We start from the raw sequence: 26080 nt of genomic DNA on the forward strand, positions 1-26080 counted from the left end.
ATTCTAACTGTGTGTGTATACACATCTAGAGACTATTAAATTAGTGACTGTAAGTTCCATATTTTTAAATGTCTATATATTTAAAAATCAAAGAATAAGTTTTTTTTGTCTTTTTTGAAAAAGCTAGTTACTAAAGGCCGATACATAATGTGCATGTACTGTAGACAATGTGAATCTATTTAACAAGTTTCATCTTAATGTTGTCACGCTGTGCAAAAATACAAAGAAAATAATGCTATCTGAAAGGAAAAGAAAAAATAAACCATACAAGTTTGCAAGTCCCTGATCATAAATGGACAAAAGAATTTCAAGAATATTCAGAAGTCCAACAGAGGCTGTGCACAGATCACTGGATCTTTAGAATCTGAAAATTTTCTTCTATTTTATATTTTATTATTACAGATAAGTATACACATCAACCCCCCATGGAATAATGCCTGGTCTACTGTGTTTGGGAGAGAGCAAAACAGATGGTTCTAGTCAAAGCACTTTAACAACCCCCAGCTTTCCCACCTATCTATGAAGGGGTGGCAGTATGGGGGATGGCCAGGAGGCAGACGAATGTTGCCGGGACGAGAAAGAGGGTGGGAGTTTAAATCAAAAATAGACAGGTAGAGCAGTGAGGGGTAAAACTGAATGTAAATTATGGTTGGCTTTAAATATAAGAGTTTTAATGTTTTATTAGTAATAAATCCACCTTTTCCCCCTTAAACTGCTGTCACAACATGTATTAGTGGCCCCTGACAAATGCTTGAAATCTTTGCCATCATTATTACACAGGAAAGGCTTTGAAAGAATTCCAAGCAATCCATCCATGTCATACTTTGACAAAGCAAGTGAGAGGCAATGGGTAGAGAAGATTTAGCTCTGAATAAAGAGTGAGAAAGCCTTAAGTCTAGTCCCAGTTCTACCCCACATAAGCTAGCTGTGTCTGACCTAGGGCAACCTACGGCAAGGAGCTTCATTTCTCTGAGATTCAGTTGTCTAACGTATAAAATGAAGGCATTAGACGACAATTCCAGTTAGAAGAAGGCAGTCAGCAGTGTAGATACTTAGGATAGTGATAACAAAAGAAATGCCAAATAAATAAACTGTTGCCATTAAGTATTGTGTATAATTAATGTTCAGGTATATTTCTAAATTTTGTACCATAGCTAAAAATAAATAAAAATAAATAAAAAACCAAAACCTTCAATACTCTACTGAAAGTATGAGAAAACACAGTATAAAGCTGATAAAATATTTCCTTATATTAGTAAAAACAAAAAAGCTAGGATATTAAGAAAATTACAAAGAAGTTATTTTTGCAATTGCTCTTCAAATAATGGAAATTTAGTCACAAAGAAAGTAATCTACTTGAAAAATTTAAGCTTTTATTATAAATAGCAAAAAGACAAAGACCAATCTAAGAAGTTGTACGTAATTTATAACTTCATATAGAAACAAATTCTTAAATCCTTATGGTAATTGCAAAGAAAAAAGGTGGGGGGAAAATCTAATTTTTACATGATTATTTGAGTTACACTTACAGCAATCAATGCACAAAACTTTTAAGATTTCCACAAGTTATATAAGGAAACTAATAAAAAGCTGAGAGTAAATATTTTAGGAATGCCCTAATTAGGATTAATACAAGACTGATAAAAGCTTGAAAAACCAACCTAAAAACAAGTTTGCCACCTTGAACACATAAAATGTCCCTAAATGGAAAAGAAATCTGGATGATTAAAAATAACTGAATCGATGCTAGTTATGTTGGAATCTTTCACTTGGGAATACAGTACTTAAATACAATAATAGCTAAGATGAGAAGACATGCTTTTATTAGTTGTAGTATATTTCTCTGAATTTATAAACCCTAGAAATAAATAGCACTCCCTTATTCAAACAAAAATTAACAAAAAATGAAAACCTTGGAAATTAAAACTTTTATTTTTTTTCTGCCAGTAGATGAATTTGGACTGTGCTAATGAAATTATGTTATCTTTTAAAGATGCATTTTTTAAAATTTTCATTTTTGTTTTCTAAATTCATGCTCTATATCTAACCACTACATTTTGCACTATAAACTCCCATTTAGCATACATTTAGTAGAGCCCCCAATACTGGCATACTCTATTATCCTAAAAACCAAACATACTTTAAACTTAATTACTCCAACCAAAATCCCTCCCTCTCCTTCCCAAAAAAGCAACAATCATCAAATAGAAATTTATGAAAAGTTGTATTTTAATGAAATTTACTTGTAATATTTAGAAGCTTAGTTTCCATAATCTGCATATTAAATAGATTCAGGGCATGAAATAGTTTGGTTGGTTTTTCCCTGATGAACAAATTTGGGGCATAACAGATCCTACTGCAACTTCCTATAAATTTTAAGAAATAAAGACATAACTGCAAAAGCAAAATATAGAAACAAATCAACAATGGCACCTAAATTTATTTATATACCTCAGAATTAATATATGGAAATACGTATTACGTGTAAGAAAAATTAGCATGTAGTATTCAGAAAACTAACTTACTTTATTCACTCAAATTTCAATTTCACAGAAAATATTCACATACTAATTTTCTCTAGATAACATATACCCATGGTAACAGTGTGATCAACAACTTACAGAGCATTCAACTTTAGTCTGTACTTTCTGACAAAATGGACTATAATGCTTTTTCCATCCCAGAGTTTCCACTATTCTGTCTTAAATTTTTAAAAAGCTATAAGCCCATTTTAAATGCGGATGTCAAATATTTCTTGAAAAAACCATTACATGCTCAAATCTGTCAACTGATTCTTCCTCAAAATTAGTTTTAGAAGAGATAGTTTGGACTTTTCATCCTTAATTTTTATTAATGTTTATATTTACATTAGCAAGACATAAAATTTATATTGATAAGCATAATACACTGCAAAAATAAATCATATAATCCTAAGATTTTAGGGCTGAAAAACATCCTGGAGAGCATATAACCCAACTCTTCTCTACTTCCCAAAGTCTCACCCCCTTTTACAGATGGGGAAAACTGAGGATCAGAAAAGTCACATGTCTTGCTCACAAGTTTTGCTTTTACATGACTGAAAACATTCTGACAAATCTAATTCCTTTTATTTCTCTTCATAAAGAAAAAATACCCTGTACCAGTATTTAGAATGTTTTACATTTCACTATATCTATCACATATATGGTCAATGAGGCTTAAATGAGAGAATAATTATATAATTAACACTGGGTTAAATATATAATATTGTCAATATAGTGAAATCCTTAGTTCATGTGTCAACCAGGAACCTTTCAGATTCATAACAAATATCTAAGACAATTTGCAGACGTTAGTCATGTATAATCATGTGTTTTCTTAATGTTTTCAGTGTTCCAACAATCAATATTTTCATCATTATAGTGATGTTTCATTAAGATATATAAATATGCAAAAAAATATTTAATTTAATTTTATGAAGCTCTATACATAAAGGTCCGAAGTCACAACACAATTTAAATAAACTACAAGACTATTCAGTAAGGGGTTTGATATGTGGCAACAAACATGTCTTTACCTAACACAGATGGAAGATGGCAAATATAAACTAAATGACAGCAACAAACCTATATAACTGAGAAATCAAGATACCACATAGAGCACCAGGTCACAGAGCTAATATTAAAAAAAAAATACTCAAACAAACATGTGATTAGAACAGTACACAAATGTCATGTGCTAACATCTGGAATTAAGATTGCTACAGTGGAGAAAATGAAATGCTCTTAAAAAATAAAGGCAAGCATTACATCTCTGAACTTGTTGTTTTACACAAGGAAATCTTACTGGAAAATTAATTTCACTAATAGTTTTGAATAAATGTAAGAAAATGAGTACAATGAATCAACACTTTGTAAACTACTATTTTATTATAAAAGAAGATAAAATTAAACTGCAAGGTTTTTATTAAATATTTCATAAGCATATGAATTGACATTAGGATTTCTTTTTTAAAAAAAGTAACAGTGTTTAATGTCAAAAAAATTCACTAACAATTTTTTACTTAAACTACAAAGTATAATTTATGCTACAATATAAAGAATGAATTTTTAATGATTTGCAATTTAATATCTCCAACCAGATAACTGTGCAACCAGAATATTTATGTTGTCAGTTTAAATACATCTTTTCCCATATGACACATCTATAAATTCTTCCAGAACTAGCACAGCAGAAAACATACAAAATTAGAAAAAGAAAAATCAATGAAACTTGTCAAAAGAGAAAACTCAAAAAATGACAAGTTAATATTTTACACTTTGGAGATTTTCGTAACTATGCTTTATAGATTAGTCTCTGGATCTTATGCCAATAAAGTTGAACCACCAAGACTCATCATCATAAAAGATGTTCAACTTGATTAAGCAGAATCCTCAGGAAGAAACTGAGAGAGAAAGAAACAGGGAGTGAGCAAGAACACTAGAGATACAAAGGAATCTCCCACAAAATGAGAGAGCACGTCACATCAACGCAAAATTATCCTTCAAAGAATACAAACTATGGGCAATCCATTTATGAACTTAAATGTTCAGTGCAAAAATAAAGATGCGACCTATAAAAAAGAAAAAGGAATTTTTAAAAGGATAAATCTGGGGCCAAAACTGAACTTTAGAACATTTATATTAATTTTCCAATAATTATTAATACTTCATAAAAAACAATGGTTACATGAGAAAATATGCTTCAGGATTATAATCTCATCTATCATTTTAAATCATTTTTTGAATACTTATGTACTTTAAAAAACTTTATCAGATTTTTTAAAGCACAATTTGGGCATAATAAGAATGAAAAACTAAGAACTGTAAACACAAATATTTGGAAAGTATATTCCAAATAATAGAGTGCACTCTTTTTTTGATCAACTTAAATCCTATCTAATTAATTACATTAAAGTTAACAAAATTAAGAAAAAGAAATCCTCAAGACAAGTATCACATAAGCTATTGTTATATTATTTGCAAGCATCTAAGACTTTATAGGATTTAGTCATTTTACAAATGTGAAGCCACCACAAGTTATAATTGGTTATAAGATGCCATAAATTTTTAAAGAACTCTATAACTCACATAAAGTCTATTTTTTCTAGTTGAAAAAGTATGTCAAAAATTATTTGTAAAGTATATCTTTTCTCAAATCCATTTAAAAAGTTATAAGCAAAATTTTTAAATTTTATTCATTCAACATTTAATTATTTATGTAAAATATTTACAAAATTTTATCAAAAAAATTGATGTGCCCATGCTAATATTTTTAAAAATCAAAATACTGGGTTTAAAAAAATTTTAAACAAAGTTCTTCTGTTACATTTGCCTACTTTAGACATGACTCTTTGAAACCAGGCAGTTGAAGGAAGTGGTGTTGCAATACTGCCCTTTTTATGAAAACTGCAGCAGTGAAAAGGTCACATAAATAATCTGCATCATACTATCCCATTAAGAAAAAGCACACAGTCTAAATCTAATACTGCCAAAAAGGGACAAAGAGTATGAAAGAAAAAGTATGCTGTCACCTGCAAAACGTATTATATTCTGGTTAAAAGTTGGTTCCAAACAGCAGATGTCAGTCTAAAACAAATTATATTTATATCTAAATCTAAAACAAATATATTTGATATTTTGATAATGATTTATAAAGAAATTTACACATTATTGTGACAAATCTGAACAGCCTTCACTTTGGTTTTAAGAATTGTATGACTATGCAAGTTCATCTTACAAAATTCCATTTAATTAAAAGCCCACAAAATTATGAAAAAAATTACCCCTACAATCAAATTGAAATTTTGATTAGTACAAATTTTTTTACTTCTTGTACTTATACAGCCTACAATTAAAAAAAAAAATCAGAGTAACACAGACCTATCTATGTGTACACACTGAAGTTAACAAAAGGGATTTAAAAAACAGAATATATGTATGGGGGTATCTTCTTTTTCTACCACTATGACAGAGTGTAACCATTTAATCATTAATAAGTAACAAGAAGCAGCCGGAATATGTTTTATGCTTCATTAAAACAACATTGAGGCCCATTACAGTGCACAGCAAATGGGGCTGGAAACCACCGCACACCCTGGCAAACCACATTCCCTTCTAACCTCGTTTGCTTGAAGCAGCTACAGAGTGAATGGCAATATACTCTCAAGTAAGCCTTTATTAAGTATGAGAAATAAATTATATTAAGTGTTATTTTTTGAACCCAGAAATGAGGGGAAGGGTTGTTAAGATATCAAATTTACTAAAAAAATAATTATGTGAGAAATAAGTTGCTGTCACAAGAGAGACTTGCCAGACACTGCGTTTGAGCAAGTTGTTATACACACCTTTGGAATCAATTTTGTGACACAGAGATTAGTCTGTGGTACTAAATCGCATGAGAGTGGATCAGAAAAAAAACTAAAGGGTACGGAAATGTTTTCTTGAACAACATTACCATTACATTAGAGGCATTAAGGAGCCCTTATTATGTTTATAACTAGTAAGATACTGACATGATTCGATAGCTCAGGACATGTTACAAATTGCTTTTTTATAACTTGCCTCCGTATCTCAGGTTTCTAATAAATATGATTTTACTTCATTAGATCCCCATGTCTGTGATTTTACCAAATTTAATTCTACAACTTGAAAATTACCTTGGAAATTTGTGGGAAGCCACAGAAAGGTCCTCAGAAACAGACACATATTAAATATTAATTATAATGATGACTGTCATCTTTTATAGTGATTATGTCATTATTCAGGAATGCTAATTAAGACATAAAATGACTCCTTAATTGCAAATGCATTCTGAAGAAATATATATTTGCACTTGTGTGTTTAATAGCAAATCCAGCGTGGGGACCAGACCATAACAGACTGCAGTTCTATTTTCTAAAATGCTGACATTTGAGCAAATGTTCCCATGGAATGTTTGTCTGATTCGTGGACTGACATTTCCTCTTTGTAACTTGCTTAACTAAGAAGGAGACATGCAGGCCAAACTCTACAGTACCCTCAGGCAGCAGGCCATTACTTGCCGCTGCAACTTGTGTACGGTTTCTCTTTTACTTCCCTCTTTCCCTACCGCCCCTCAGCCCTGAGCTGTCTCTTTATTTTGACATGCATATTATCTTAGCTGATTTCTATCATCTTACAGGAGTGGATGACATACCTTAAAAGATTAAGCCTTCCCACCTGGGATTTGTCCAGAAATGCAGTGTATTATAGCTTCTCACAGCCTTCTTCATTCTCCTATATTCTTGTGTTATCAATAGTGGCTTTCTTTCTTATTTTATGTTTAACTACAGGACACAGGCAGCTACGTTGATAGAAGTCAGTTTATAGTGTCATTCATCTTTCATTATAGGAACAAGGTTGACTTCCGCTGTCTGTAACACTTTGCTGCCATCTATGTGTAGAAAAGAGCACAACACTCCTCCATGCACCAAAAACCTCCTGGGTTGCAAAAAAGAATCCCAACTCTAATCTCAACAGATGACAAGGGAAGCTTCAGGAGTAATTTGCCTCCCCCCACGACAATGCCAACAATGCCAAAGCTTACCAGGAATTTCTATAAACAACTTCCTAACACTGAAAGAGTAGTGAGGATGCATTATTTAAAATAAACTAAAGCCAACAGTTTCATTATTGCTGCTGATAAATTTTAGCTAGTATGGCAACTTCTACAGTTCTGTTTGGAAAAGAAAGTGACAAGAAAAGGTGAAGTTTTAAGTCACTTAAATAATTACAATAAAATGAACGAACTTTTGCTAAAGTGCAATCTAAATAATCTTGCCAAACACTATAATGAAAAAAGATCATTTAACCAAAACAATCTCATAATATTTAATACTAAGTGAATGTAAAGCAACCAGATAAAAAAGTATTTATTCGCATTATTTAAACTACCAATAACTCAAGTACTGTGATTTAATAATTAACCATTTCCATTAAACACTCAAATATTCTTTTCTAAAGAAGACAGAGAGGGACGCCTGGGTGGCTCAGTGGTTGAGCATCTGCCTTTGGCTCAGGATGTGATCCGGGTCTGGGGATCCCTGTGGGGAGCCTGTTTGTCCCTCTATGTCTCTGTTTCTCTCTGTGTCTCTCAGGAATAAATTAATAAGATCCTTTAAAAAATAAATAAAAATAGAGAAGACAGAGAAATACATCAGAACCTGAAGAGCCTGTCAACCTCCCCGTTAGTATTGCCTATGTTGGTTTTCAATTGTCCTGACGAATGTCAGTTCAAAAAAACCAACAAAATCACTCCAGTGTGAGCCATATGGTAAAGGTAACCAAAACAAAGCAAGCAAGCAAACAAACAAACAAACAAACAAACAAAACTTTCCTCTACTAAACCATCTAGCAATCCACACAGTGAAGGTAAAAATTGATATTTCCAATCAGGACTAATGATATATGTTAACAGTCATAAAGAATGTTCCTTAAATGTTGTCAATACTATTGATTTCTAAAAGACATTTTACTATTAAGAAAAACTGACACAAACAAAGCATATGGGGTTGGGAGTAGAAAGGAAACTCAGGAAAACGTTTTACTCTGATTTACCAAATAGAATGAAAAGCTGACCCTGACTGCCTCGCCTCTGCCAGTCTGCCATGTACAGTAACTGCAAAACTGCTATCAGCATAATCTTTGTCATTCAGAGAACACTTCATTTTAATCATCAACACGTTTCATTTTAATCTTCAACACTAGAATCCTAATATAGAAGTTGAGCTCATTGTTTAAGATTCAACATTTTTTAAGGAATTTTTGGTCTAAGTTGTTCTAATGACAAACTTAACAGGGTTTAACAAGCCATGCCAAGACTTTATGCATATTTACCTGTAAATAAAGCAAATTTAAACTCATCATGGATGGTTTTTTATTAACATTCATAAACAATGTACATATTATGTGAATGTTACTAAAGAAAATAACATAATGATGCCTACTAATCTTTCACGTTAGACATTTTTCAAAAAATGGAGATCTAAATTATAGCAATTTTCTTACAATTTATTTCTTTTTGGCACTGGTAAGGTATCCAATACTTAATAAGTAGAAATTAAAACAAAATTTACGCACTAAACTTTTTGAAATAGAAAAGGTTTCATTTTATTTTACTGTACCAATTTTAAGAATCTAACAAAGAGAATTTTATAAACTCCACTTTTACTAAAAGAATATAGTAGGAATCATATTTGATATCAGGCCATATGAGGTGTTTTAAAAGAGCAGTTCAGTTTAAGTTCTTAAATTTACACACAAGTGTTTTGTGGTTTTTTTTGAGGGGAGGGGACTACAGATACATCTAACTGTGACATTAAAGCATTATCTGTATCTATCTTTATTTATAAAAATTACATATTCCAATCTAACTGGGAATCCAAAAAGTTTTCATCGTTAAAAATCCAAAACAGAACGTTTCACTCATAGTACCTAAACTATTTGTTTACTATTTGTGTTTTACAAATACATCTAGAAATGTATATTAAGATTTAGCTATCTGCATTAATTTTAGCTTCATTGTTACAAAGCTAAAATAATACTTAGATTTTATTTAATAATAAGTGGATTAAGAGTGCAAAATCCAACAAACATACCTTTGTGTGGTCCACTAATTATAAGCAAAATTCCAAACGTTATTAGCTGTTATCAAAATTACAATACCACCTAGATCTAATAAAACAGAACAATCTGTTTGAACAGGGAGAGGAGAACTTTCATAGAGTGTTCTCTCTCATATAAATTCTTAATGGACTATAAAGGACTTTTTAAGTGGTTTTAGATTTGAATTCAATTGCTCAAATCCGTAACAGGCTTCCAAAAAGAATTTGAGCCAGATGACACACAGGGACCCACAAGCATTATAAAGTCCTGCTCTGCCCTCATGAATGTAAGATAAAAAATGCTAAACTTCTTTCTAAGAATCATAGGATCTGGTTAGCCATATTTACATTCGTGGAGTTTATGCACTATAAGCATAAATGTTAAATTATAAAATGAAAAGGTTTTGTACTACAACAACTAAAGTTACTAAATTTATTAAAAATTCCGGAGACTGTGCCTACAGGTGATCGACCAGAGAATCAAACGAAAAGAAATGGAGGCTTAGAGAACAAATACAGCAAAACTGCAACTTTACTGGAACATAGAGGTTTGTATCACTCAAGACATCTATCTACGGAGAGTAAAATCATCCAGGAGTTGCTCCATTCATCTTGCTCACTTCACTCGTAAGGGAGCTAATTTTTCCAGAAACAGACACACTGTAGCATGCATGGATATTAGGTCTAATTGCAAACACACCTTTTTTAATAGATTCTCAAAGTTGCACTCACTGCTCTTTATCAAGTAAACCCTTCTGCTCATAAGTTACCTTCATAATTTCAATATTAATAACTTGCTAACAACTAGGGTGATTTTATGCTTCTCAGAGCATACACAAGAATTACATATAAAAAGTATTACATAGGAAAATATAAGAACTAATTTTAACCCTCATAAAATATATAAGCCAATACAATTTATTTATCTGCTAAGCAAAAGAAGTTATCTTCAGAGATCAAACAAGGAGTTATAATTTGTGTGTACTAATATATGAACAAAAATATATTTGCAATATTAAAAAGGAAATATTTACTTTTAAATCTTGGAAAATAGGTTAATTGATAATATAATAGTCAAATAACTGAATTGGCAATTTCTTTAAACAGAATACCCAAATAGGAACAAATTATTCATTTTGGTTGTCAAGCTATTGATTCTTCTGATTCCATAGTAGCAAAGATTATTAGCTTCCCAAAGCTTTTAAGGAAACTTACTTACACACCAGCACAGAGGAGACACTCAATATAAATTTTTTTATTGAACTATTCCAGCCAAAAAGGTTGTGATTATTCCTGATGACTTAGCACTACTGTAGATTTCTATTTTCCTTCTATACTAATTTTATTTTAATATCACTTATGTGCTAACATTTCACCTTGTACTGTTGTATTTAGGGATCTTCTTCACTATGCAAACACTACTCATATGGTATTAATTACAACCAGTTTCCTCCATCAAGGAAAAAAAATGCTTTTAACTCAAACCTATTGTATCAAAACTTTATTTCACTGTAATAAGTGGTGGGAATAAGAAGAGAGGTGAAATTTCAAACATTAGGAGCCTTATGTTCTCTTCCCTTGGTATTTCAGTGACATCTTTCCCATCTCAGTCTTCTTAGATTACCTGTACAACAAGAAAACCAAGTGGTGTCAGCCCTGGGCTCCAGCCTAGATAGTCGGCTCTGCTGCTCATCAAATGGAAGTCTTAAGCTGCGTTTTGTAAAATAAGGGCTTGAGCTGCCTCATCGTCAAGATCTCTTCCACCTCAAAATACTATGGCCCATTTCATAAAAATCAAAGGGCCCAAACCATCATTTTCCCCTTTATAATATGGCATAACAAGTTAATGTTTCAGTGGCAGGAACTACAGGCATCTGAATGAGGAAAACATTCTTACATATAATTTCAAACAAACACAGATGAAACAACGAATGATAGTTAGATCCCGGTGTTACCTTAGGGGATTTGTTTCTCAGCATAATTTGCCTCATGTTAGCCTAAATTATAATGGAGAGCACACTGGGATTGGAGGTAGGGATACACAGCAGCCAATTATTTACATTTCCTGCCCCCCCCCATTCCTACTACATTTATTTGGCAGCCTTCTCCCTCACGATGGACTGTGCCACCGTTCCCTGGCGTTACTACTACAAAGAGCATCATCAGCAGAGCCTTGCTGAGAAGCTGACATTTGAATAAAGGTTGAGGGTAGTGAAGAGAACGAGCAGGTGGATATGCAGGAAAGAGTATCAAAATCAAAAGCCAGTGCAAAGGCCCATAGGTAGAAGCAAGTAGTAAGATCTCCAACCTAAGATAGGTGCTCATCTTGTAGATGAGTAAATGGAGACTTAAAAATGCCAAGCACTCTGCTGAAGTCACATATCTACCACTTAATATGGCCACGATCTGAAGTCAGGGAAAACACCAGGGCCCAAGGTCTAGGGTAGGCCTGGATCTAAAATGTTACAATGCGTCCTGGGAATTCTATCTGCACCCCAATTTTGAGAACTTTTGCATGTACCACAGTGTCTCATGAAAACCCTTCTCCCCGCCCTTCTGCCCTGTGACAGTCATCTATAGGTTTCCCCCACTATCCAAAAGTAGACCACTCTAGGAAACCTTTCATAAGCCAAAATGGCATAAAGTAAAGAAACAATTACCATTAATTTATATGGAATAATTTTTTAGCATTCCTAGACTCAAAAAATAACCTCTTTTAGGCTTTGCGGATACCTTAGGACACATCCTGCTTAACAGATACAGAAAAGAAATTGAGATAAAGCACAGATGCGGGATCCCTGGGTGGCGCAGCGGTCTGGCGCCTGCCTTTGGCCCAGGGCGCGATCCTGGAGACCCCGGATCGAATCCCACGTCAGGCTCCCGGTGCATGGAGCCTGCTTCTCCCTCTGCCTATGTCTCTGCCTCTCTCTCTCTCTCTCTCTCTCTCTATGTGACTATCATAAATAAATAAAATTAAAAAAAAAATTAAAAATTAAAAAAAAAAGCACAGATGCTCACAACACAAAACTAACTTGTTTTGATGCTGAGATGTTTAATGTAGTTCCTGGGGAAGAAGCATGATGTGGCCACTCTCGCTGCTTGGGGTGCATGCTGCCTCATGCAAAACAAGTGCTGAACACTATTTTTGCTATTTTCATAAAAGTGAAAATTTTCTTCAGATTTCTTGTGATTGGTGAATATAGGTACTAATATAGGTCCATCATAAAAGCAAAATGGTATAATGGGATCTTTCAAAAAGTGGGGGTTGGGGGATGGGGATACCTAACCTTTTTTTTTTAAGATTATTTATTTATTTATTCATGAGAGACAGAGAGAGAGAGAGAGAGAGAGAGAGAGAGAAGAGGAGAGAGAGGCAGAGACCCAGGCAGAGGGAGAAGGAGAAGCAGGCTCCATGCAGGGAGCCCGATGTGGGACTCGATCCCGGGTCTCCAGGATCACACCCTGGGCTGAAGGCAGCGCTAAACCGCTGAGCCCCCACCCCCACTAGCTATATTCACACAATTTGATTTAATGAAATCTAACATGCAATTGAGTGGGACATGAAACTTGACCCTCACCCACATTTAAGGATATTCTCAGTTTCCTTCCTAACAGAAATAGCTAAGCCCCCCTCCCTGCCTACTCCTCATTTTCCCGTTCTACCCACACCTCCTTTTCAGCCTTCCCAAGATTAAAAAAAAAAGGGGGGGGGGAATGAATGATCAAGGACATAAGGACACAGAACAGTGCTCTCTGTCATTTGCTCTGGGTTTTTAATAGGCCACCCCTTACCCTTGCTATCATTATACAGCAAAGGGCCACACTGTTGCAATTTTATTTTGTTCTATAACTGGTTTATTTAGGCAGTAACCAGATATTGAACCCAGGCACCTGCCCTTTCCTAACATAATGTAATTCTCCAATGCATTTAGTCACCTGTCCCCTCCTCCCCTCAATGAGAGAAACCATAAGAAGTTTAGGCTTCCTGGAGATAAATATGGGGGTCAGCTCTCTAGCTATAAATTTCAATTCCCAGGACCAGCCAGGAAAAAGCCACTGGAGATGACAGTCTTTAACTCAGGTAATTAAACTTCTCAGTCTCCTTCCCAGGGGCCACTTGTCTAATTCCCATGCCTTTTTTTTAATTCCCAGCTTCATTCCCTAGCCTGGTTTTTCTCTCATCTCTCCTCAATTATAACTTGGTGCCTGGCCACTATACTAGCCACTTGGTTCACAATCAACTCTGCTTCTTGTCTAGCTTCCTGGACTGGAAGTACCACTGTGAGGAAAATTTAGACTCAGCTTCCATGTTCACAATCTGCTGACTGGTCCCATACAACCAGACAAGGAAATCCCACTCACAATTCCTGCTCCTAATCAGCCATGCCTCAGTTTACCTTCTGGGCACTCAGGCCTCCCAACTGTCATGAAACAAAATTAAACAAATAGTTTACAGAGAATTAAAAAGGAAAATAATAAACCTTATTAGAGAGCTAGAAATCTAATGAAAAGTATAGAGTTATTCAATTTGCATAAGATAAAATTAAAGAAGAGACTTAATAATGGTCTTCAACACTGAAGATCCTTCTCAAAACTAAAGAGAAAATGACTTTCTGTCTCCACTGACGACACAAGGAAAAAGAAATAAGCTTAAGAAGAAACTTAGGTATGTGGGGAAAGAAAAATTTAAGGTGAGAACCATTTTACATTATAATTGTAATCATTTTCTTGAATGGTCTTTAAAATAAAGAATAGAAACGTCTGAGTTCCAATCCTGGACTGGCCAGCAACTAGATGTGTGATTTTGAGTAGATAACTTCATTTATAAAATGGAAACCATATGAAATCATTTCTGAAGTTCCTTTTAGCTGTAACATTCCATGACTGCATAATTTTCATTTCTTTGGGAAAAAAAATAAAGGCAATTCCAACATAACACTGTGAGACAAAAGGGAGTAATGCTGGACTAGATTGACAGTAGAAAGATTTCATCCAACAGTATGGTTTCAAAAATAAATGACATGAGATTACCAAAGAAGCTTGAGGAATGGTGGATAAATCCAAAATCATGACAGTAATGCACACTGAACAGATAAGAAACTTAAGACAGAAATTACTGAAAAACTATTATTTACACAGTTTAAAAAAAAAAAGAACAATAAAGCAGGCTCTTGAAACATTTTCCCCATCAAAATGGGCAGAACTAAATATTGGATAATTTGTTCCTACTGGGATGATGTCATCATGCTAGGTTTAACTACTTTTAATAACTAGTACATTTCCGTCATCTCTCACTTTCTCCCACATAAGATCAAATCAGCCTCTCAATGACCCACACTTCATGAGTCATAATTTTTCTGTTTATGATTCAGAAAAATGTCTTCAGTCAGTATTTCCCAGACTGCTGTGGGTTTATTCCAAGAACCAATTTCATCTTCATTGGTTTCCTACAGGAAACCAGACCAACTTCCTATTATTTTATTTTCCTTACTTTTAGCATACCATAGCCCACAGCAAATTAACTGGAAGTGAGAGTGATAGAAGACTTTATCCTGCACAAAGAGAAGCCAACACAAACAATGCCTAGTCTAGAAGTCACAGATTCAAAATTAAATACAAAATGTGCTAATATTAGAACGTTCCTTCAAAAAAGCTCCAAACCAAATAACAAACATGTATTTTAATTACCCTTACTGCAGGTATTCCACTGTCAGAACTTTTGTTTACGAACTACTGTCTAAGAATACAATAAATCCTGCAAAGCTGATTAACGTGTGTGTGTGTGTATGTGTGTGTTTTCCATACAAAGCCCCTAACAAGCTGCTAAGAGGACAGATAGACCGCTGAAGCCCAAACCCGGAGCCTTGGAGTGGTCAGGGAACAGGGCAACACCCCAACAACATGGCAGTCTGTCATCCCCGGCTGCCATCACTCTAGCCCCTGCCCCACACCTGCTCTTTCTAGGACTAAGAATCAATCTGACACTAGATCACAGCAGAAATAGTAACGTGGAACGTGGATTTTTTAAAGGACATCCTAGCAGTGGTTTGTACTCATACTATTCCTCTAAAATACTGTTATTTCTCATGGACTACACAGAAAAAGATTTGTCAATGTGAACAGTTTTGGTATAAAAAATATATCAGATTCTCCTTAGACTCTTTCCATTCTCATCATTCCTGATAACAGGTACAGTTTTAGGCTTTAAAAACTCACAAGGTCACTAACTGGCAAGGAGCAGGATAATTTTACATCAAAGTCAAAAATTGATATATTAAAAAAGGGCCGAAGAAGAATGCATGTGAGGCACATATTAAATATGGATAAAACAAGAAGCTGGAAACATCAGAGCAATGGTTCTCAAAGTGAAATTCTCAGACCAAAGTCAGCATTACCCGAACAATCCTAAAAATGGAAATTCTCACCCTACTCTAGACCTAATGAATCGAATTCTGAGGAAGGGCCCTGCAATCTGCAGCTGATGCTAAAGTGAGCCTTATCTATCATATTCTCTTTCTTCCTTCTTACACCAGGAAATTTCTAGAAAAGAATCCACTCAACTTGCATTTCCCTCATAACCCCTCAACTTCTAAACTGCACCCTGGCTAACTCTTCTATCATATTGCTAAAATGCTCTTTTTAGAAGTATCTAGCACGGTTGATATTCCCTCCTGCTTGAAATGGTCTGATTTTTTACTTCTGTAACACAATTCTACTCTCCTGCCTGTCCATCTCCTACTGTGATCGGTGACTACTCTTCCTCCTCCCACTCTAAATACACTCAGGTCCTCTAGATTCAATCTTCAGTGCTCTACTCCTCCTTCTCTACCTGCCACCTTGCTATCTCAAGAATTCCCAGAGCTGACTTTACATCTCTATACCCCCAAACCTCACAATATATTTTAAACTGCCTGATGACCTGCTTCATCTGAATGCACTTCAAGGACTGCCAGTAGAACACATCCAAGAGGGAATCTCTCCTTTACCCTGCCTGACTCCAACAGTCCCTCCTTGAATGCCTGCTTCCAGTATTGGTACCATTAGTCATCAGGTCCCCTGGGCACTGGAGCATTGCTTTCCTGCTTCCCTGGCTCCCATATCTTATCAGCACAGAGGTGTCAGCCCTACCAGGCATCCTATGTCACCAACCTCATTCCCACCATCTTCAAACAGCTTCCTATATCTCTTCGGAGTCCTATTGCTAGACTTACCTGTAAAACTCATCTCCAAATCTGTTTTCCTATGTTCAAAAATATGCAGAGGTTGCACAAAGATAGCCCAACTTTGGGCTACAGAGCCTTACATCACATTTCTCTTCATTAAATTTTTTGCTCAGCTAATCTAGAATGCTCATCATGTTAAAACATATCCCAAGTTTTCTCACTTTTAACTCTTGGCCTTACTACCTCCATTCCAACTACTAGTTCCCACTTAACTGTGTCTGCAAACTTCTAGAAACCTACTCCTTGATACCATCATAATCCCCTCAGACTGAAGTCCTCTCACCCTACTCTAAAAACTCAAAGATATTAGCGCCAGCCTCCATCACTTGCCACAAATCACTCCCACATACATTTAAAACTTCCACAACAGACGTGGGTTTTATATAATCTTTGTATCCTCCCTGCCACCACACGTGGAAATATTTGTTGAAGGGCTATGACCTTACAAGCCAGAATTCATATTCAATTAAGCACCATTTCTTCTAATTAAATGGCCTTCAGGAGAGGCAGGCAAAACACAATAAAAACAGACAAACTTCACAGACATAGCAACTTAGAATAAAATGACTCCATTTCCTAAGCTTTCTATACTTACAGTGCAACCACTCTAGAAAGATAACCACATAGTATTAGGCTCATTTCAAGAAGAAAGGACTTTCTGAACTACAAAAACTTTTTGGAAAAAGGAGAAGACTTACTTATTTAACACTAAAATGATGGGAAGACCTTCTATAAATAAATCTTCATAAAATTTCGTGCATCTTCCTACCATGCCAGTTTATAGCTCCAGGGGTGATAAACTATCCACAATCACAAGGGAAAGTTTTTAATGTAAGGGAAATGGAATAACAGCACATCCACTACAAAATACTCAGATTTTGCCTGGAAGATACTCTCATGTGGTCAAGAAGGCCAAGAGGCAACTAGAGAAATTATAATGTGGGAGATGGACTGATTGCTCCAGTCAGGAATGAATAGTCTTTATACCTGGAGTGACGAAGAGAGTGACTATTCCTCTACAGAAAAGGGAGGTGGAATCTCTCAAGGCATACTATGCATAAGATACCTTTTCAAAATGAGAAAATACATTCAGAATCATCTAGAAAAACAGTTCTGCTCTAAATGAAAGACTTTGATAGCTTTCACAGTCCAAAGGTTAACACTGGATACTGAACAGAATCATCAGAGGTTAAGAAAGTGGAAAAAAATTTTGTCTTAGCACAGATAAGAACTATCTTTATTGCCATGTAGCTATCCCTCAAGGTTAACATTTTAGAGAAAAATGTAAATTATGAGGATATATACACTTTTTAAATTTGATATCAATTTTAAGACTGGGTTTACCACTATGATTCTCTATGTTCTACACATGTGGTTTCATTTTATTTATAGTTTCTTCCTTAAACTACCAGAGATATAAAACTGGCATATAGCTTCCATTCATTCTAAAGTTGGGGATATGAAGGAATACAAATCACCTTAATTATTTCTGAAATAACACTGCTAAATTCATTCATTAAACAGTAAAAAATACTGATAGATTCGTTGGACTTTTTTTGGGGGGTGGGGGCTCTTTTAACTTAGAGCTATTTGCTTTTATTTCTAAGCTCCACTATCCTGATTGAATAAGTATCTAAATAGAACTCATGTCATTGCTCGCTTTGGATTTCACTCACTCAAGTGAACACTAGGATAGAGCAACAAAAATTTGAATTAAGCAGATTGCTAGAGCCCCAGGGATGGGCTTCTCAGGTTTACTGTGATTTGTTCCAGAAAGAAAAACTAAAGCGAGATAGGTAGACTACCGGAGAATCAGAATTAAGGGAAAGAAATCAACATTAGCTGTATCATACTGGAGAGACAAAAGGTGAAAAAGAGTTTTTCTTCCCATGAGTTTTACTATTTACCATAAAAAGTTAATTCAATTAATTTTAACATATTATTGAACTCAAAAAATATTTTTTTCTCAGCCAATAATATAACCACTACCAAAAATTAGTATTAAAATAGAAGTCCTATTGTGTTACATTTTCCAACATTTAAACAAAACACTTCATTCACAATGTGATTTGAAATGGCAGAAAATAGAGTACAAGATCAACCCAAAATAAAAGAGTACAGCTATTTTAATGTTAGCAGTAACATCTCATATTGCTCAATAATAGAGAATACACTTTTTAAAAGTATTAGTATTTCTATTAGATTCATTAATTAAACCTGAAGACTAGGAGTATTGCCTGCATTAAGAAGCAACAAACAAACAAACAAACAAACAAAAGAAGGAACGGAAAAAACTGAAATACAGAAACAACTCAGGAATACAGCCAAAGAAATCTGACCGTAAAAATATCTTACTTACTTTAACGTGGCTCTGGGCTCCAAGATTGTAGATCTCCGTAGGCTTTACTTCATTAATGATCTTCACAAGACAGGTACTGTCAGTGAGATCCCCATAGTGCAACTTCATGTCTTTAGAATTCAAAAGCATACTATTAGATAGAAGAAAACATAAGCCCATTTTTTACAGTATCAAAATTGAAAGGTATATTCTGAAAGTATGAAAACCAGACTGGTTTCAGAGCAGCAGAGTGTAATCTTTAAAGAACCTAAATAGTAGAAAGATACTCCCACTTGTTTCCTATGTCTAAAAAGGATTTGTAAAAATTCAAACAAACTTTTTTAAAAAAAATCATATCAAGACAGATGTTATACAATTAATGTGTCTTATAGTTCCCAGGTAGTTGTAAGATGTGTTACATAAGAGTGAGATTCAGACAAAAATCTCACAAAAATGCATATATTCTCTAAAGAACTCTGTAATACACTGGTAATAGTGAATCAGATACTTTTAACTAGTGAGTTTTAAGTACTTCATAAACATCCATCTTTAAACCATCCACAAAATGCCTGATGTAGTCACGTAACTGATTAAAGGACAAGTAGCCTCTTCTAACCCTAAATCTCAGCAGATCCTTATGCTGATTTTACTGAGTTTGACACTGTGTAGATGGGCGATTTGCTAGCTTAATTTTTTTCATTATTTTTACATAATATTCATCTATGTCTAGAGTCAATGGCACTATCATTCTGCACTCTGCACAAAAATGATAATAATTTTCAAGGAAGATATACTGAATAACCTAAATATTAAGGTGAAAACCCTTTAGTGAGAACAACTAGGTCATCTTCCTGATGCCTATAATACCTGTACAAGTAAACCCAAATCTCTAAGCATTCAGTGCTCTGAAATGAATATAAAATGACTTAAGCTTTACAGGCTAACTGAATCATCCCTGCTAGTTGGAAAAACTGGACAAGGAAAAGCAGGCTGAACTTGGAGATAAAAACCCAGTGTCCTGGTCCTAGCTCTGTCTTTTCCATGGTGTGTGACCTCAATAAAGTTATCAGCTCTTTCTGCCTCCATTTCCTCATCTGTAAAATGGTCTCACTCATAAGCTTCAGAGCTGCTATGAAGAGTAAATGAGGAAATACTGTGGCCCTGCTGCTTAGACTATATGGCCACATGCAAGCAATCTTAGTAACAAAATAACACGTGACTGCAAATACTGACAGTAATCTGGAGAGCAGTTAAATATAGTTTTGATTGCCACCTGTTTTTGGACTTGTCCTCACAAATTATTTTAAAAATTAAATAAATGTACAAAGATCACTTAGCTTGATTACAGTAGAACAAACATAAAAAGCAAAGGGGCATTCTGTGAATATGGACCTGATCTTACTTGAGGGGATAAGGACACCTGGAGAAGGCTGATCAAAGGCATGTCTACTCTTGGGCTCCTGAGCAGCATCACCTGACCAATATCCTGTAACAGCCTAACCAAGATGACACTGTGGCCCAGGGGCAGCAAGCAATGGAAGGGCTTTCAAAGCATGCAGATAGCATTCAACGCAGGCAATTCACAGGTAAATAATTGATGGGCTTTGAGAAAAATGACATTTGAAAATAACATCATAATATAGGAAGCTACAGGAAGAAATTTTAGAAAAGAAAATGACTTACTTCCTTCGATATGAGCCTGGGGGTTCTTATACAGATGTTCAATTCGACCCGTATTGAATGAACTGGATCGCCGCACAATTCCATGGACCTGCAATTTTTATAGTGTAGAAAGATAAGAAATTATAAATGTGCAATGAGGATAGATAACTTGGCGGTTCTTTTGTAAATGCTTACCTTATGAAAAAATAACTATAACTTAGAAACTTATGAACATTATCCTTAAATTATTAAAAATAGTTCCACTGCTTACTTCCTCCCCAACCACTGCCCACCAGCCACCAGCATTGTACTTTCATCTCTCTGTGGTGTTTTCACTGCCAATCTCAACAAAAGTAATTAGATAATTATGTGACTTCACAGCAAATGCTTAGTTACAGATACTCAGATGTCTCCTTTTCCAAACACACACACACTTAGAGCCCTGTTGCTGACAAAATATCTCTTCAGTTTGAAACCGAAGACAGACCATGCGAGGCCATATCGGTTAAACGGCCTTGCAGCCTCTGTAACACAAAGCATGAGGCCGAGAGGCTCCTGCCACCACATCCTTCCAGTGTCCTCGGAGCTTTACATCGGGGCACCTATTACATATGTATACATATATCTGCATCCACAAAAATAAACAGCAGCTGCTATTATCCAGCTTTGTGAAAAAGAAATAGCATAGATTAGGGACAAGACAGATAGTCTACTAAATTTAAGATATGAAGAAATGATTTTTAATTTTTTTTATTTTTAAAAATTTTTATCTTTGACTTAACCATGTTAAGCGTGAGGGGAAAAAAAAAGTCCTTGGAACAAGAATGCATACCTGCCTGATACCGAAGAAAAGACTATTTGTGTCTGATACATAAAGAAATTGTTCAAGACCTGGTCTCACTTCCTTCTTATGTCAAGATTGCTCCCTTTGTGTTGCCAATGCTAATACAAGCTTATGTCACCAGCTGCCCAAGTTCCAGTTCTACTGGTGGCAGTTTTAATCCTTCACTTATTTTAGAAGTGTTCCTTCGAATGTTGGGTAGTTTCATTTGCAGCTGAATACACTTCTATATTTTAACTCAATCGTTTTCTGTCTGTTTCAAACCAAAATTAATCCTTGGCATGACTCAAATATTCCAAATGCCGGGGGGCGGGGGAGGTGAAGAATTATAAGCACATAAGACTTTCTTTCAAATAGAAAGACATGTCATCGTCATTTTATACGGCATACATGAGAAATTAACTTCTGCAAAGGATACAACACACCCACAATTAATAATTCTGTTGGTTAGCTGCTTTAGCCAAAGAGAAAAGCACTCATCCACACTATTTTCCAAAAGAACTAAGCCCAAGAAAATTTGGTAAAAATAAAAATATTTTTAAGAAAGGAACATCACAAATTTTATTGACATTTCAGGAGGCAAACTGTAAAATCTAGGAAACGTTAAATTGAGATTTGGGTTGTACATATCCACTTCTTAATTTAGAAGTAGAGAAAATAACACATCCAGCTTAGAATTTATTCTACTTCACAGTCTCTAATTTTTCAAGTTGTTCTTAATTGTAAAGTTGAACTGCTCTACAAACAATAATTCTGTTTAACAATTTTGTAATAAAAACCAAGTTCACATATCCACTTATATACAGCAAAATTGGTGTTTACCACCAAGTTATTTCTGAAATATAGCTTTCTCAGATATAAGTAGAACTTTCTCTCATTGAGTATAAACGAATTTCTATGCTCTAAAAACAGATAATTTAATTTTGACAATGAAAATAATAATAACAATAATAATAATATGATTTAGTCTATCTGTTCTTTTGATTGCTGGATTCTGGGTAAGTTATATATTTCAACATCCTGAAACAAAGAGAAACTCTATATACATACACCTTGCATACAGAGACATAAAAGGCTCTGATAAAAATATTAAATGATACTGATGGAGTCAGTATGAAATCAGACTATACAAAATCACAGCAAATAAATAATATGGGACTTTTGGGTCACACTTATAACCAAAGCATTAAGCACTAGGTTTTTTTAATATGAAAAAAATGTGTTTTAATTTCCCCTCACTCCCAACTTTTGGTATGTGTATACAGGGAAAGAAAGATCTGCCAAATGCTTAATCCATGACAGCAAGTATTATTCTAAGAACTAATGAAAGCTGAGTCTGTCTCCTTCAGAGACAGGTGAAATACAAACTTTAAGACAAGCCAAAATGTGTGCAAACTGGATAATCTAGCTAAGAATTTGAGATTAGCAGCTTTCTCTTTACAGAAGGGATGTATATAAGGTTATTGTTTGTTTTTATAAGGATTTGGGGGGAAAAGAGAAGAGAAGTTAGGAAACCAAAATGAAAAGATAAATGAGCTGAATAGGACTCCATATAAAATTAATCAAAATCACTATTATATTATAGCAGTTCAAAACATATAATTCTGAAAAACTGAGGTCTGAAACAGAAAGGAGTACTTTGACAAATTTCATGTCCCATTTAACTAAGTAATGAAAAGGAGAATTTCAAGTTCTCTCAGTATCAGAACAAACACAGTTTGACTTCAAAACCTAGAGTCAGATTTGGCAATACAACAGAAATGCTTGCTCATTTATTTATTTATTACAATCTCAAAAACAGAAAATTGTTACCACTGGATTTGAAATCCATCAGTACATGTTTGTTTGTTATTTCAACAAAGAAAAATTATTACTAGATTTCAAATTCTTTCGATGCTAGATTTCTTTTGGAGGCAAGGATGACCCCCCCCCCAACCCCCAGGGATGTTTAATGCCACTTGCTTTTGAAAAGTACAAATTATATAGATAGCATCAATAGCTAACATGTACATGGGCAATGACCATGCACCAGATACTGATCTTCATAGACATTAAATCACTGATCTTTACAACAGTCTTCCTCATATTACTCCCATTCTACAGGTGAGGACACTGCCTGAGATCACACAACCAGTGGAAGTGTTCGTTCAAGTGTAGACATGGTCCCTCCTACCAACACTCAGTATGTTTTCAAAATGAAATCCATAAAAACTTTTGCCTTTTTTCACTAAGCCTTCTAGAATATTCAACAACCCAGAAAAAAATATTTTATAGATCATGAATGGATTCATAGGAACTCCATGTTCCAGCAAATAATCTCCCAGAGATAACAACTGGACAATCCTTAAGTGTAATTTCCTTTCTGTTCTCCTCATACTCCCTGGTCATAATTCCTCTCTTAAAAGGAAAACCCACAATTAACCTATTCCTTATTTTTAATTCTGATATGCTTTGTTGTATTTGTTACCATGTTATTTAATATAAATTTTTCATTTATTCCCAGATATACTTTTGCATTTAAAAAATGTGTTTGTCTTTTGTTTTTCCGGTTTCTCTGTGTTTTGGGTACAAAATGGATACAAAAGTATGTGTTGTTTCCTTATCTGCTAACAACGATGCATCATTTTCCCCTCGTGCCAACGTGCACAGGGCTCAGATCCTAGGAAATGTGTAACAGGCCTGCCTTTCACTAACGCTAATTAATAAATTGGGCTAAGGAGCCCTCTATAAAATCTGTATCCCTAGGCTCGTCACTCTTATATCAACTAAAGTCTCACAGGTCCTGCAGAGCTTCTCTGGTCTGTTTTCCATGTACTGTCTTACCTAATCTTCATGATAACCTTAGGAAACAAGTGCATTTATTGTAGCCATTTACCTAAGACACTAAGTCTCAGAGAGGCCCAGTGACTTGCCCAAGGCCACAGAGCCAGCCAGTGGCAAAGGGGAATTAGGACACAGGCTATCCAGCATCTGAGCCTAAGGGCCTCCTTGCCACAGTGAACTAGGTGGCCTCTTCCACCTCCTTTGCTCTGAAGCTGGTTGACGGGGCTTAAGGGAAAATTATCCTTTGTACTTCAACACCAGTAGAATTAAATATTCAAGGTTTTAAAGGGAGATTTTTTATAAAACCCGATTAATTCTTAGTTTTCCTCTCTATGAGATGGCACCTGTATTCTATAAATAATAAACAAGCGTTACATTCATTCTCTTTGTGCTCTCCTTAGTGTTTAATGCTAAGCAAAATTCAAGAAATAAGCAACATTAAAAACTGTAATGTTAAACCTTTAAATAGAGTCTCTTCTCAGTGAGCACTGGGCCAGTGATAAAGCAATCCTTTGCTGTCTCATGTTAAGTCGTTCACTCAGAACATGACCAAATGCAGGATTCCAGAGGCCACACTAGAAGGCAGGGCCCCACAGCCTCAGGAATCCAAGGAGTGAGGCGCACAAGGTACTGAACCATTACTAATCGGTCTATTCATACATGATATTCCTCTTCAAGTCACATGCAAATGTCTATTTTTGCTTTAAAGTTAGCCAAGCTTATTATACTTTTACTCTGCTTTTTTGACTAAAGAAAAAAGTAAAGGAATATATGTAACTGTGCTATGCTAATTCTACAGATAGTGTTTGTCTTTGCCTATGAGGCCACACCGTCACTACCCCACCAACCTATCTCTGCTCTTCAACTTGCCTCCCTCCAGTTGAGTAATGCCTCTCCTCAGAGTCCATGCCTCCCCACCTTCATAATTAAAGGCTGACTTTGCCATTGCTGGCCAATTAAAGTTCACCCCTTTCTGTTCTGGGAAGGACTCGGCCTCATTATCAAGCCTATTCACAGAATCTGTAGCTCTTCTTCCCAGTGTTTATTTTTCCGGTTTGCACTCTGCTACCCCAAAGTATATTTCTCAAAGACTAAATTCAAAATGATATGAGAGTTCAGAGAAGCAAAGCCCCACAAATTAAGGTACTTTAAGAAATTCTGTCGGGATCCCTGGGTGGCGCAGCGGTTTAGCGCCTGCCTTTGGCCCAGGGCGCGATCCTGGAGACCCAGGATCGAATCCCACGTCGGGCTCCCGGTGCATGGAGCCTGCCTGCTTCTCCCTCTGTCTGTGTCTCTGCCTCTCTCTCTCTCTCTCTCTCTCTCTCTCTGATGTGACTATCATAAATAAATAAAAAATAAATAAATTAATTAATTAATTAAAAAAAAATTCTGTCCATCTTCATCTTATGATTAAATGATCTTATTTGAACCTTTAGTTGTCCTGGCTCTCAAACCGTAAGATCCAGGAGAGCAGCATTAGCAACAATGGGGGGCTTGCTGGTTCCCAGATTCCTGAACCAGCCATCCTCCTTCATGAGGCCTCTGGGTGGCTC

General features: G+C 35.2%; 1 protein-coding gene across 1 annotated transcript in view; it reads right to left on the bottom strand.

The window, feature by feature from the left end:
• The window catches only part of GMDS (GDP-mannose 4,6-dehydratase), a 575388-nt gene that overhangs the window by 421153 nt on the left and 128155 nt on the right, over positions 1-26080 (bottom strand). The window contains exons 3-4 of the mRNA XM_025446227.3: positions 20885-20972; positions 19223-19332 (exon numbers count right to left, since the gene is read on the bottom strand). Of these exons, the coding sequence (XP_025302012.1) occupies positions 19223-19332; positions 20885-20972 (198 nt within the window). The remainder of the gene's footprint in view (positions 1-19222; positions 19333-20884; positions 20973-26080) is intronic.

The sequence above is a fragment of the Canis lupus genome, chromosome 35 (genome assembly GCF_003254725.2).
Source record: "Canis lupus dingo isolate Sandy chromosome 35, ASM325472v2, whole genome shotgun sequence".
Taxonomy (NCBI): domain Eukaryota; kingdom Metazoa; phylum Chordata; class Mammalia; order Carnivora; family Canidae; genus Canis; species Canis lupus.